Raw genomic sequence first — 15,976 nt, forward strand, 5'->3', positions numbered from 1 at the left:
GTGTTTCATCTGGAGCAACAGGAGCTTTAGGAATGATGATGATGATGATGATGGTGAAGCAGATGCAAAGTGGAACTTGCTTTTTCTTATGGTAATTTTCTGTTGTGTTAATGAAAGACTCGAGTCAGAGAGAAGTTGGAGCGTTTTCACCACATCAGTCAGGATATTTGTCAGTAACACAAAACGCACTAAACTCAAATTCAATCATCAGGGTTCGTACGGTCATGGAAAACCTGGAAAAGTCATGGAATTTTAAAATGTGTTTTTCCAGGCCTTGAAAAGTCATGGAAACAAATAATCTTCCAAAAGTTTTGGAAAAGTCATGGAAATTTGTTATATTCGTATTTTCATGTCGTTCATTTTAGGGATGGGCATAATTAATAGACGATCGATTAAGACAATTTAATCGAATGCCCATCCCTAGTTCATTTACGCTGAGTTTTAAATAATTCATATGCTTTTAAAGAAATACGCTCAAAATATAGGCCGGCATACTTGGGTTTGTGTCATTTAAGGTAGACTGTATGCCTTGGAATTCTCATTGTTGGTTTGAATACTACATTTTGTCACTTTTTCGTGTATACACCGAGATTTCACAAAATGTTCGGTCATGGAAATTTGGTTTAAAGTTATTGAAAAGTCATGGAAATCCATTGGTCAAAATGTGTATGAACCCTGAATCATTCACAATCATATTTTCTGATTATAAAAGCTTCCTGGCTTCAGAAGATGGAGGAACCCGCAGCGTCTGGTGTCGTCTCTGCTGGGACGTTCTTCTGCTGGACCTCCTGTCGCTCCTCCATATGTTTCGCGCTCATATTAACTTTTGTTTTCTCATAGTTGTGTTAAGTTTGATATGAATGAAGACGGACAGATAGATGATAGACGGATGGAGGAGTGTTTAGAGTGTGTGCTAACATCAGCTTCTGTCTCTCCTCACAGGGACATCCTGAGGGTCGGTGTGACACTAGCGGGCCATCAGAAGAAGATCCTCAACAGCGTGCAGATGATGCGGGCGCAGATGAACCAGATCCAGTCGGTGGAGGTCTGACCCTTCCGAGCGGAGTGGAGGTGGAGGCGGTGGGGGGGGAGAGAAGTCGGTCGGGATGCAGGGTTCTGGGTGCAGAGGGTGGAGTGGATGTTTTTTCTCTTTTTTTTATTTTTTCGCGTGACAGTGCGTCTGGTCCTCCCACCAGACTACCATCATCCCTCGTTCCCCTCTCCACCTCCACCTCCCCCTGTCCTACTCTCGTCCTATCACCCTGACTCTCCCTCCATCCTTGGAATTGGAACTTCCATGTGATGAAGCGTCACCTGGCCGACCCGCCTCTGGAGCCTGAAGCACGGGAGGTCAGAAGTGACCAGCTACACCACCTCTTTTTCTTCCTTTTTTTTTCCAATTTTCCACCAATTTTCATTTGATGTTGAACTTTTTATTGTTTTGGTTTTGTTTTTGTTTTTTCCTGCTAATTTTGTAAAGAATTTTTTTTTAAAGAAAAAAAAAACTGATGAAAAGGCAACAAGGAGTTTATCTACATTTATAGATGATATAAGGTTGTTACACTAGATGAACTGAGTAGGAAAGCTACCCTTTAAAAGGGCAAAAAAAAAAAAAAAAAAAAGAATCAAGGAAGAGTTGAGGAAATCGTCCTCGAGGAGACGAGGAGACGGTCTTTGTCGTTTTTAGGGTTTTTTTTGGACATCATGAGGAACCGGAGTTCTCTGTGGGACCCGACGTGCACTTCCATCTGTTTCCACCAGGAGAGAAAACACAATAAAAAAGAAACGGACAACTTTTGACACAGACTGATGTCAAAAAAAAAAACTTCATCCAGACTGATCAACAATCATGAAAAAAGAAAACACACAAAAAAAAAAAAAAAAAAAAGTATTGCAAGTAATTTTTCTATATTGTGTGAAATTTTGTGACGGAGATTTTTCCCTCTCACCATGCTTCCTTCTCACGATAGACGAGTTTCTTTTGTTTTTCATTTGTTTTTCTCTTTCACGGTGAAATATTCACAGCCTGCCAAATAGAACTCTTCCCTGTCTTTGCACCCCCAACCTGCCCCCCCCCCCCCATCATGGTCCTGTACTGTAAATATCAGATGCACTTGAAACCTGTCGGGAACGTGAGGACTCAGAGACGTTGGAGCTGATCGGTACAGGAAGCAGACGAGCCGAGGATTCATGTTCGTCCCGGTTGTGTGATAAAAAAAGTAGTTTGTGAGAAAGCAACAAAAAACATGAATTCATCGACGTCCTGTTCTAGGCTCCTCCCTCCTCTGCAGCCTGACGTGCACACGCTTCAGCACATGCGCACCACGTGCTGGAGGCAGCGGTGGCTCGGGGGGGTGGGGGGGCGGACTCGTGTTTGATCGCATGCTGAGTGAGTGGTTTAATTTCACAGTGCTTTGATTTGATTCAATTACTAGAAAAGTCTCTGTTTGGTTACGAGCTTGGATTCGACACACTCTACACAATACAGTGTGGCTGCATTGTGTTCACTCGTTCTGCTTCTTCCAGTTTTTCCTTTTGAAAAGACATTTTTTCTTTCAATGTTTTTAAAGTATTAAAGTTTTAATAGCACACGTGGTTATTTTTTACCCACACGGTCACAGGTAGACTTTTTACAATCAGGCGTTTTGATGAATTACACACAAAAAATGCAACGTGTTATTTTTATTGCAATTTCTGTATGGATATTATTGGATTGTTATTATTGTTATTATTATTATTATGACTTTTTAGATGATTTTTTTTTCTGCACTGAGTCTCCTGTTTGACTCCGAACAAACACTCTGGATCCTCCACAAATGCTTTTGAACTTATATTTTGGGGAAAAATGAATCATGTTTGGTGCACAAAAAAAAAAAGGACAAAAAAAGAAACGTGTAGATATAAAACAGCTTTTTTTTTTTTCTCCCTGTAACAGGTTTTGATTTCACTTCGGAGACAGTGTATGCATTTATTGTTTGGTTTCCTGTGAACGAAGCTGTCTCACGAGTACAGAACTGTCGGTTATTGTTTGTGTTGTCGTCGCTAGCCTGGTGTAAGGGTCACGGGGGGGGGGGGGGGGGGGGAGATGGAGTTTGTAGCAATGCAACGATTCCCCGGAGGTTATGTATGCAGCCGGTAAATGATACCGGCCGAGCAGAGCTCCTACTGGGCCTTGCTCTGAGTCCTGACAGCCAGACACGGACCTCCAGCTGTGAGTCATCGGTCAGATGTGCCCGGTCGCAGCAGGGCGGCCCCCCCCACCCGGATCACAGCCGCTCTGTCCAGGCACTGATTCCCTCCCTCTCTCTCTCTCTCTCTCTCTCTCTCTCTCTATCTCCCCTTGATCACATCCATGCTTGTCGGACCACCTGTCCGCCGCTCCCACTGATCTGCTCGCTGTCGGCCTTCAGCAGTTGTCCGATCATGTCTCTGCGAGTGTGTGAGGCGGTTCGGATCTTATGTTGTCCCGATAAAACAAATGCTTCCAGTTTCCCGGGTTTGACCGAATCCTCTGATCTGGACCCGAGTTCTTCTGGTTTCACTACAGACAGCTTGAGCACCAAAGCCCCGGTTACAGAAAGTGAGAAACCTCAGTTGCAGCTGCAGCCTTGTCGTCCCACCTTCCACGGCCCCCGGCTGTCCTCAGACATATTTTTTTTTTAATTCTCTTTGTGCCCCCATAATCCTCCCTTTTTTTATATTTTCATATGCAGTGCAACACATAAGAAGGCATCGTTTCCTGGAAGCTTTTATAACGTATAAAAGTGGAGGAGGAGAATCACGAGCTGTTTGTCATAGCAGCGAAAGCCGGAGAATGATGCTGTGACCTAAATGCCACTGATGCCAACATGCATTTTTTTTTTTTTCTTACAGAGCTTCAGACTGTCTTCCTTTTCCACGTCGCCACACTTAACAGCTCATCAGTTTTATTTAGCGAGGCCGAGGCTGTACGTCTTCTCGTGGTGCAGCAAATATTCCGTCTGCAGGAAAAACACTTAATGTTGTTCAAGGAATGAATCTGAAGTCGGCGCAGGACGAGAGGCTTTCTGCTCCGGGCCTATTCCAGCTCGTTCAGATGCTTGTCCGTGGACACTGCCAAGACGCAGAGTTATTAATCAAGCAATTATCCTTGAACTGTGCTTCAAGGAACCTCCCTCCACTGGGTGGGCAGACATGAAATAATGCTGAAGAAGATTTTTCTTTCTTTCTTTCCTTGCAGCTAAGAGACTTCCAGTCCCCGGCTGAAGGGTTACTTTGTTGTTTCCAGTTGAATCTGAAGGAGCTTGAATTGAATGTGGAGTGTTTTGGAAGCACTGCATGAAGTATTTATGTATCGTATTATTTTGATGTCACAAAAAAGAGCCGTGTTGTCGCAGCTCAGGGCTGAGCAGAGATCAGAGGGAGAGGAGAACACGTCTGTTCTCTTCATGTTTCAAGAGATTCTGGTTTCCCCGGCTACTCGTTTTACACCAAACGCCCAAGCTGTGAAAAACTCCAGTGTTAAACAAACCCAGTAACTGATTCATACAATCCAAAAAAAAATATGCTGGGCAAATCTCTCAAAGGGTTTTTTTACTTGATCTGGTGATTATTCTTTAATCGCCTCCCTGAGATCAAACTGAATATTTCCTTCAAGGGACATTTTTATCCATAACTGTAAATGTTTTTACAGTGCAAAACTGCAGTCACATATATATAAATATATATATATATATATATATGAATTTTGGATCACTGACAGATTAAAATCTGCTTTATTTCAAATCAATATGTTCTGTGTACAGAAAGGTGTTGTCACCTTTTAGTCCAGTGGCTTGTTTCCCTTCCAAAACATTTCTTTACTGCTCTTTCACTTCCCAGAAGAAAAAAAAAAAATGTATTTAACTTTACAGACGTAGTTTTATTGCAAAATTTCATAGTTTTATAGCAGCAAAACTACGTCATCTACACATTCAGACTCCAGTTTCTCTAGTTTCAAGACTTTTTTTCTTAAGAGTTTTCCTCTGGAAATGGAAGTCGATGTAATATGGATCTGACTCTCGTGACGGTTTCACATAACGTCTCTGCCTATACTGCAACTTCTCAGCCAAACATTCTGCGCGTTCTCCTCTTACATCTGTGAAGCAAAAGTAAAAAACCCAGTCGGCCCTGTCCTCGCCGCGTGCCAATATTTCGAAGGACGGAGAGAAACCGTAAAGTCTCAGTGTTACGGCTTCATGAGAGTGAGCGTAAACAGAGCCCGTGCCAGCTCGTCCCCACCGGGCTTCGTCTGAACGCCACCCAACGACAGCGTGGTCGGAGCCAGAGGCCTCCGGGTGCAGCAGACAGAAAATGGCTCCCGTGCCACGGCTGCTGCTGCGCGAAGCACCAGAGCGCCCTCTAGTGCTGTGGTGGTCCCATGTAGCACGCTGACCTCAGGTCCAGGTGGTCTGTGAGTGCTGCAGCCGGCTGGGGACACACATGCTCAGACAGACTCACTACAGCACCCTGCCACTGCCACGTCCCCCCCCCCCCTGTACGTCCCAGTGTTCCCACTCTGTTTACTCGTCCCTGCCCTCCAGCCCACCACCACCACCACTCCAGCCGTCGGTTAGTGCAGGCGGGGGGGCTCCACACGTCCTCGACCTGTGCCGGTTCAGACCACTGTGACTGATGTGGGACATCCTGTATTTCTGTATAAATGTATATTGACTGTAACCCTGTGAATGATGTAACAATTTCATTATTTGTAATATTGTCATTGGTTTATTTTCTAAAAATGGAAAGCCCAACTTGACTCTCCTCAATAAAAATAAGATCTGTTATTAAAACAAGTGCAGAGTTATTTATTGTTTAACTAAAAAAACATTAAATTAATGTATTTTAATGTTCTATTAGGAATTGAGACATAATATTAATTTATATATTAATTCTCAGTGTTTTAATCGTTAGAGTTAATTGTATTTTTCAAGTTAATTGGATAATAACCAAAACATTTGAGCCACCAACTATACGACCTGATATGTTAATATTTTATTTTTTAAGGAAGATGACAAAGCAAAACCTGAACTGATCAGAATATGAGACGGAGGCAACATTTTGCAACATATTTTAAATTATTTAATTTAATTTAAATGCTGCTGGTGATTCAAAAGTTCATCAGATTTTCCATAACTGTTCAATTGAACTCTTCCCCCTCTGTTTGTCTAAATTAAACTTTTAGTGAACTGACATGTCAGTTATTCAGTTTTTAAGTGAATGAGGCTAATGGCTAAATCTAATCTGCTAAACTAACAGCTTCCCTCTTAGCTTTAGAATATATGCTTTCTAATGAGGTAAATGTTCCTTCCTGCAGCATATTATAATGCATTCAATTTATATTCATATGAAGCAGGCAAAGATGTTTTTTTTCCTCAAATAAATGTTAATATTTTGAAGCGAAACAAATATTTTTTTGATGTTTTCCCTGAAAACTATGCAAAGGGAAGTTTCCATATTTTCTACAAAGTATTTTGGTGCTTTTTAAGTAGAATAAAAAGTTTTAAAAGTATAAAATCAAAAGTTGAAACAACATTTCTATCTGTTCAGTCTCAAAACTTAAAAAAAAGCTTCTTATGGTTTTGAACGATGTCTTTTTAAGTTTTTAAGTTTTGAAAATGTAAAGACAGAGAATATCCTTTGAAGTTTCCAGTGTTTTCCAACAAACATTCATTACAGTCTGTGATTGCAACTTTCAAACTCAAGTTCAAACCGCTGTTCACACACATCGTTAAAAAAATGACAAGAAGTTGCTGCAGCTCTTTGGATTCTCTCACCAAAACAACCACAGTGTTGATTTTCACTTGAGCTGACCAGTACTAAAAAGTTGGCTTTACTTTAAAATGTTTTTGAGAGAAAGTAATTAAAACGCTCTCAAAATTCTCAGAATCCACAAAAACCACATTTAAAATCAGCACGTTGGAACTTACCAAAGAGCCGGCGTTTAAAAAAAAAGAGAAATGTGTGTGTAGTGGACGTCTGAGCCCGCGGCACCTCTCAGTGTTTCCCCAGAGCCAGACCGCTGCACATTGTTCTGCAGGTTTATGTCAGAAGTGATTTGACCGACGCTGCCGCCGCCTCTCGGCCTCTCCACCGGGGGTCAGGCTCCCCTCACCTCGCCCTGAGATTTTGAAACCTCATTAGCGGCCGACGTGTGAAAGGCTGGGGACCCCAGACTGACCCGGCGGAGAATGGCGCGTGTGTTAAACGGTTTACCCGCCAACGGGAGAGGAGGGGGGTTCAGGAGTTCAGCGGGGTGGGGGTGGTGTGTGTGTGTGTGGGGGGGGGGACTCTGCTGGTATGCCAAAGCTTTTTTCTGCTGCTTGTCCTCGACCACCCGCGAGTCCCTGCACCTTCTTCCACCTTCTCGACTCTCGGGGGGCCTCCACGCCTGGGAACAAAGCCTGAGGGAGAGAGAGAGAGAGGGCGAGAGAGAGAGAGGCCTGAGGGTCATGATGTACGACTTGGGGAGGAGGGGGGAAGGGGAGGAGGGTGTGAGCGCCGATTACAGAGTGTGATGCGATTGATAACATGTCAAACAGTAGCCATCGTTCAGCCATCGTTCCAGGTGATGTTTGTGCAGCTACCGGAGCGGAGCTACTGGAGACGAGTTATCTCACGACACGTCGCAGGCCGGACGACAAACACTTCACGGGCCGGAGCGACGCCGGGCGATCATCGCACGGATTTGTAGCCGCGCCTGTCGCCCGCTCCTCTGCCACATGGACCATGAATCACAGCTCTATGGTCCTGAGTGTCCATCTCAGCCGCCATCGAACCTGATGTGTGTTGAGACAAATTCAGGAAGAAGAATCGGTGGTACACACGCTCTGACCCTGATGTTATTGTCTAACGTTATTTATGGATTAGGTCACTTTAGTGGAAACTAACTGAGTTACAGCTGCTTGAAAAAATATCGATTTGGAGAAAAGCTCCTCGTTCGGATGAATGAATGTAGCAAGTTTTCTGATGCTATATAAACTAGAGATTCATTTATGGTTGAATTGTAGAGTTTCATTAAAAAATCAAATGTCACCATCAGGACATTTCTGTTGAATTGATAGCAGGTAAATGGCAATTTAATCATTTATTTTTTGTTTTGTATTTTAAGGTTTAATATAAACATTTTTTACAGTGCATTGCAACAAAAATGTCTTAAAAATCAAACTCTTCTTTTTAAGTTATTCTAAAGAGATTTGTGAAAACCCAAAGACTCCTCCCGTCTGTGTCTAAACATCTACAGGATCTTTTAAAACACATTAAATTGGTATAGACAGAGTTTCTCTGAAATACTTTAGCACCGTAATAAAAAATTGTTTGAAGTGAAGCAGCAGTAATTAATGGTAAACCAGTCACTCATTTACTTCCAGTTTTACTGCGCCTGACGACCAGATGCAGAGCAGCTGGAGCTAAATCTGGACCAAACAAACTGAAAACGAGTAATTCAATAATAATAATGACGAGTTAGAGGGTTTTTCACTCTCTAATAAAACATCCAGTCAGCGGATGCAAATGTTAATAAGTTGTTAATGAATGGATTTGGTTCCAGATGAAGAGAAGTGAGATATTTTTATTATGACCTGGCGATGAAATATGTCTTTAGAAATGTTTCCTGACGTAAGAAGAAACTAATAAAACGTTAAAATATGATCATAAACTGAAACCTTTACACATCAGGTCATATAAAGCAGGTCTGGCCTCCAGCTTGTTTTCCAGGTTGTTCTCTGACCGTCTCCCAGTCCGGGACACGGGAGGTCACTGCAAAATCTCCCTTAACGGCGACTGGGAGACGAGACAAAAAAAAAACGAAAACACGAGGACATTATGTCCCGGTGCGAGCTAGTGAAGAAGAGTTCACCGGCTCGAACCCCCCCCCGAAATGGGTCAGAAGTGTCACAAGCCGTTGCCGTCATGTCCCGGTCCTGACACATGATGGAGAGCGGAGTCAGAATGAAATAAGACATGGCGACTCCTCCAGGCGCAGGAGGAATGGATCTGCTTACCGTACCACTGCCCTTAATTGGCAAGAAGCTCAGGAGTCGGACCCTGGGAGCCAGATCCGAGGAGAGTTACGAGACAGTGGCTAATGCAGCACAGACGGCTAAAAGACCTTTTGTCTGGATTGATGAATTAATGCGTCCAAGAAATGTGGACATGGGGCTGGAGGTTTTTCGGGGGAGAATTACATCCAACTCTAACTGGACTCAGGCTCCGGGTAATAGGGCCCAGCAGGTCGGGAGCCGAGGCCGGGACCTGATGTGGAGCTCGAAGGGATCTGGGCTGTAAATTAAAGCCACGTTTGATTCCACGTTGCGTTACATTCTTGGCTCAGGCTGGGAAAAAAAAACTCGAAGCCACTTTTAAAACAGGAGCCATTTCTCCAAGGACGGAAGTATTTCTTGTTCTCGTTAATGACGTGAAATGGCCAAGTTTTTACCTTTTTTTTTTTTTTCACTGACAAAAAACGTCCAGAAATAAACTTGATTGAAATGAATATTCACGCGTGAGACGATACTAACGAGCACAAATAACCTGCTTGGACCCGGAGAACGAGACGACTCCATTTTGTTCTCCACATGTTCGCTACACACATGAACGCTGTGACGTCATCGGGCCGGCGGATCAAAGTGAAGATTGTTTTTTCTTCTTCGCTGCAACACAAAGAGACGTGAACTCTGGGTGACTGCTTTTAGAGTTCCCTCCACCACTCTCTCTCTCTCTCGCTGCTTAATGCCCTTCCACTTGAGTTACACGAGCCACAGATGCCACATCGCGTTGGGCGGATCTCAGCGAGAGAAAAAAAACACTCTCGCTGGGTTTCAGGGCCCGAGCTCCGACAGCAGGAGGCCGAAGGACATGGGGGGGGGGTGAGGGGGGGGGGGGCATCTGTGTCACTTCTGAGGCCCTGGAACCACACCACCTCCTGAGCTCCTCACCCAAGTCTCACTTCTAATAGATGAGCATTGTTTTATTTTGTCTTCGTTCATTATCTTAAAAGAATGTTTTATTCAAAGTGATTCTGACCTGTGCTGCTTTTAGGAGTGTGTGGCTCGTGTTCACCATCTAGTGGTAGACACGCAGCGTTGCACCGTGTCTCGTGTTCTCTGTCACGTTATCAGGTCAAGTCGATTTTATTGATGTGACCCAGATGAGTCGCACAGGACGTCACAGACTGAACAGGCTCTGTTCTCATACCTGGAGTTCACATGAGGATAAACTCACCACACAGTGACACTGATGATGTTCAGTGATTTTAACATATATAAAGAAAATGGATCTGAGAAGATGTCACATATCAGTTTGGACCTGGGAGACATTTAAATATTCTTCAGCCTCTAGTGAACCTAATAGTGTGACATGGTTTTATTTCAATTCAGTTTTATTTTTAAAAGGCACTCTACATGGTGATGTGGAGACGAGACAATAAGACGGGAAGAAGAACAAGAGAAAAGAAAACGTTGAAACGCAGGAAGAAACCTCCAATAAACAAGACTCATTGAATGATGAGAGGATAAAGATGGAGGCAAAAGAGGGAGGAGAAAAGGGAGAAGAGAAAAAGGAGGTGAGGGGACTCAAGCATCTAATATCTGAGGCAAAGTTAAAACAAAACGTAACTGCTTTAGTTTCTCAGATGTGAATGCCGTCCCTCAACTGGCAGTCACTTTGGATACAAGTCAAATTAAACTACATAACTTCTAAATATATATGTGCTTCCAGTTTTCCATGATAATTAACTTTCAGGGTTTTGTTGGTCAGATTTTAAAAAAACAATCTGAATCTGCTTCAGGAAATAAACATTTTTCCCTTTTATTCCTATTCCTGTTTTTCCTTTCACTTCAACTTTAATCAGCTACATAAAAATAATTGCCTGGTTTACAGATATAATAAAAACAATCCTTGTGTGCAGTTGTGCATTACTCCTGTGATGGAATAACTTCACACAGTGAAACATTGAGACACAACTTGTAAATGAATTATAAAACACAACTTAGTAAGAAATGTGTTTTCAACATTTAAGGCCTTAAAACTCGGTTTTACAGAAACAAGTTTTTCGGTTTAATAAGTTTTTACAGGTGAAACATTTCTTTGATATTTAACAGGAGGAAAATACCAAAGATATAAATAAAGGTTTTCCAGTCTGCAGCACAGTGAAAGATGCTTAATCCATAAAGGGAAGGTCACCTGTCAGAGTTTGAACATGTGACTGACGGCTCCGTGAAAGCTCAGGAAACCGTCAAACAAGTTCTCACTGTGAATGAAGCATCGGAAATAAATCCTGATTTAATTTAATCTAATCTTTATTTCATGTAGAACAACAGGGAAAGTGCTGCTGTGTAGAAACAACAGCTGCATGTCAGCAAAAGGAAAATTTTCATTTATGAATTTAGGGAAATAAATTACTTATCCAGTGCTGAGAATTTAGTCATAATTCACACTTATATCACAAACAAACACTTATATAAACGAAACAATTAAAAATTGTTGTGATGTTTCAGACACAAAAACACACATTTAACTAACAATCTGAAATGATGTGGATTTTATATTTCTAGTTTTTTCCTTTTTATTTAATTTGCATTTTTAACATTTGAAGAGTCTTTAATCATTGTTAAAAACACTTTATAAATAAAATAAATCATCAATATATTATTATTATTATTATTGTTATTATTGTTAACAGAAGCCTCAGAAGCCCTGATACCAACACAAATAATAACAGAAATGTATAAAATCCTTTAAGCGAAGACATAAAGTGGGAAAAAAAATACAAAAAAGAACACAAGATAAAATGTAATATAGCGTTTCTAATACATCCCTTCAATCATTCAATAAAATAATATAGAATAGAAACAGTGATATTCTCTGACTTATCCTCATGAAGTTTAAAATTCACAGTGAACATGAAGCTGCTGATAATTCACTTTGCCTGTTACTGCCCCCTGGTGGTAACATTTGATACAAGGTTAAATTTTCTGCCATTCAAAATGATCCTGAATTAAATGTACGTACAAAAAAAACTTTAGGTTAATTTGCTTCATATTAAATGTAAACAAAAAAAAAGGAATTCATTTTAAATTAAAATATATCTTGGGGATCTTGATGTCACCTTGTTATAAAACTCACCACATGATTTAAACACAGATCATAACTGTGCTGTAAGTATGTTGTTCTGTTGCTTTAACGACTTGGGGATATTTCTGCTCTTCATTAACAACTGGAACTAAATTTCACTTCATTTTTCTTGAATCCAGACTTAGTCAGGATCTGTTCTCTTTTGCCTCAAGGCAGCGGGACTTATGATCTGTTTTCATATCTGTTTGTATCTTCTCGATCAGTCGTGTTCATCTCAACATGGTTAGAAACCACAGACCTCAGCTTCAAATCTAAATGGAAATCCCAGCTTTGATAGCATGAAAGCATGAATTTCACATGAGTGTCACACGTGGACTCATGTTTTTCACATGAAACCAGATGTTGCAGCAGATGGAGCACATGTGGAGATCATGGTAGCACATGTGATGTGTAGTGCAAGTGTTATCAGATGGGTATCTTCAGGTGCTTCACACATTTTACCAATGAAATGTTCAAAAACAATAAGAGATACATTTTTTATTCATTCATTCAAAGTTAAGATTTAATTTGTTGAGATGTGTCTAAAAATATGTGAAACATCCCCAATAATTCAATCTGACAGCTTCATCCATTAGTTAACAAAACATTTGAATATTTCATATTATTTTAAACATCAAGTAACTTATTTAATAGAAAGCAGAATATTGCTAAAATGGAAATATAGAGACCAACAGAAAGAAAACGAATACATGTATGGAAATATACATAAATAAGGTATACACATACATAAATACATAAAACAGATATGTTAATACACAGAAAAATATGTAAAACAAGATCTTGAATTACTTAAATAAATAAATAGATAAATACATGGAAAATAGTATTAAATAGATAATTATCGAAATACAGACACAAATGAATAGATAAATAAACAAACTTTAGAAATAAATGTAGGAATACAGAAACAGTATTTTAAATCACCAAATAATATTTATTTATTTACTGTATATTTAAGGTTATTTTTGCATTTATTTATTTATACTTGTGTCGTTTATTTGTTTTTCATCTGAACAAACTCCCCCTGACAGAGAATATTCTGCTGCTCAATTGAGCCTTTCGTCCACAGGGGGGCAGTGTTTGACAGCTGGTGGGCCTGTGTCAAGCTCCAGAGGACAAATGTCCCTCCAAGGTCTCAGCCTGTCTAGACAAGGAGACAATTTAGAGAGAGGGAACGAGGGAGAGAGAGAGAGAGAGAGAGAGAGGGAAAGACGATTTTACAGCTTGTCCACGATCGTCTCTTTCTGAGATGATGAAAATTGTCAACAAACAAAGTGGATCTGAAATTGGGCGACAGGCCTCTGAGCCTTCGTTCAGACGGAGCTGATAAATGTCAGCGGTGTAATGTCTCCTGTCTCCGTCTCTCTGGTCGAGCAGAGACGCCCCAGGAATGTTTTAAGATGCACAACCCCCCCCACCCACCATCAGTCTCAGCAGATTACCGGGTCTGCCTGTAATCCAGGAAAGGTCACGGCGCACGTTTAATCTCCTCCCATGTGACGCCACACGAGTCGCCATCTCTGCACTTCCTGGAGTGATTGATTGGAGGACGCTATTAACATGGCCGACACGCCGTCCCCTCTGTTCACCGTCGTCCCAGAGACGAGGACGAGGACCGGGATCTCATTCGCTGACTCTCTGGGAAACCTTCAGCTTATTTATCTGTATCCAAGGTGTGAGATGAATTGTGAGCGTAGAAACAGTAGAAACAGAGACGCTGCTTTAATGTGAGACAGGTTCTGTCCTAAGGAACCAGGAGACGTGGGTTTCCTGAACCAGACGCTTGGACCCTCAAGGTCTTTATCAGGCAAAGATTCACGAGAGCAAAACGCTGCTGTTTACAGACAAGGTCAGAACATCTGAGCTGCTTCACCTTCCCTTTTTTTTTTAAACAATATGTTTATTAGGTTTTTTCAGATAATTCATTACCAACAGACAAATACTAGGAGTAAGTAAGAAATTGTCAAAATGAAAGGAAAAGAGAAAGAAAGTCAATTGAAATAAAATAAAGGCATAAAAACAGAACAAACAAAAAAAAACAAACAGACAAAACTAACAAACAAACAAAAAAAATCTAGAAATTAGTACATAAAGCATTAAGTACTCAAAAGGCACTTCTGGCAAGAATGAGTGTTATAATATGGGAAATATATTTAAGTGTGTATTCACAGACGTCAGTATTCATGATTGAAAATCAACAATTACCATATCACCTCAATATTAACAGCTATGTACCACTTCAGATTGTCCAAACATTTCCTTGTTCTTTCATTCTCATATTCATACAGACGACACTGGTCTTCAAATATATAACAGGCTCAAGACAATGGAATGTATTGATGCATCACTAGTATACAAAGGTCATAAAAAAAATTAAAAAAAAAGAGGTGAGTGACCTATTGTGAGTCTCATAGCTTCTCTAAATCTCCATCAAATTGAGCCAGGTGGTCTAAGAACGGCTGCCAGATCTTGTAGAATTGTTTAAGATTATTTATCAAACTGTATCGGATCTTCTCCATATGTAATAGAGAAGTAAGTTCTGATAGCCACGTCTTGAAGAGTGGCACTGCTTCTGACTTCCACTTCACCTTCCCTGACGGTGATGTTCCCTCTGCACACAAACACACAAACACACACAAACACACAGCACCCGGCGCCAGAGCCTTTCATAGTAAACGTACATGTCTTAAAACCAGGAAGGTTGAAGGGATGAGAGGAAGCTGCTCAGCTGAGGGATCGTCCTCCGTCGTCCTCTGTTCTCCTCTGTTCATCATCAGGTTCCTCACCAGTTCCCAGGTGAGCAACCTGAAGCCGGGACCTGCTGGTGTCGGATCATCAGACTGAAGGGAAACGAGTCTCTCACCTTCTGGAACATTCAGGGGATTCAAGCTAAAGTTATTATGAGTTAATGCTGAGTAGACAAATATTGTTCAAAACCTTTGTCCCCTGTTTATTTGTTAGTCAGCAACTTTGTGGTTTCTCAGGGAATAATTCATGGATCTTGATGAAAAATAACATCTAATTTAAGTTATGTGTTCTGCTAAATATCCTTCACAGCATAACAGTGACATGTCGGAGGTACGTGTTCTTCAAGTGTTTCTCTCTAGTTTTAAATGCTCATATTGATATTTACAAAGAATTCAAATGTGTTTTGGCAAAATTCCTTAAAAAGACATTTGATGGAGGCTACTTAAGGAAAAAAAAATATACATCTTATCAAGTTTAGATAAGTATAAACCAAGAGGACCCAAGAAAGTAACTTGAAGCTCACTTATCTTTGAATATATGAAGATCCAGGATTGATAACTTTTAACTTCTCTTCACACATATACAGCTAGACATAGACCCGGTGGATAAATCTTGATCTGTGTGGATCTGGAGGATTTCCATGTGGTTTCATGAGGGAACCAACAGGTGGAGGTTTGTGCTTCAATTCTCTCATGTTTACATTCGAGTGGATCCAGATAAACATCCAGAAACATTTTCTCTCTTTCTCTAAAATGAGGAGCTGGGACCTTGACCTTGTCTCCAAACGTCCTCCAGTCACATCCTCTGATTCTAAATGTCCCTGACAGGTGCTGCTGTGTTTAACTCTGCTGCCTCAACACAATCATCACAAAGACGTGTTCCCAAAGTGTCTCTGCTGCTTTCATGGAGCTGGAATCACCAGCGAGTGGAGTTCATCCATCACACTCAGGATGTCAGAGAGACGAGTGAGGAGGAAGAGGAGGAGGAGGAGGAAGAGAAGGAAGAGGAGGAGGAAGAAGAGGAGGAGGAGGAGGAAGAGGTAGAGGAAGAGGAGGAGGAGGAGGAGGAGGAGGAGGAG

At 41.2% G+C, this 15,976-nt stretch overlaps 1 protein-coding gene across 1 annotated transcript in view; it reads left to right on the forward strand.

Moving 5' to 3' along the window:
* ephb2b (eph receptor B2b) overlaps nucleotides 1-1,051 on the forward strand; it is a 113,602-nt gene extending 112,551 nt beyond the window's left edge. Inside the window, exon 18 of the mRNA XM_061069993.1 lies at nucleotides 943-1,051. Coding sequence (XP_060925976.1) covers nucleotides 943-1,051 — 109 coding nt within the window. The remainder of the gene's footprint in view (nucleotides 1-942) is intronic.
* Nucleotides 1,052-15,976: the final 14,925 nt, after the last annotated feature.

Source organism: Limanda limanda, chromosome 4 (genome assembly GCF_963576545.1).
Source record: "Limanda limanda chromosome 4, fLimLim1.1, whole genome shotgun sequence".
NCBI lineage: Eukaryota > Metazoa > Chordata > Actinopteri > Pleuronectiformes > Pleuronectidae > Limanda > Limanda limanda.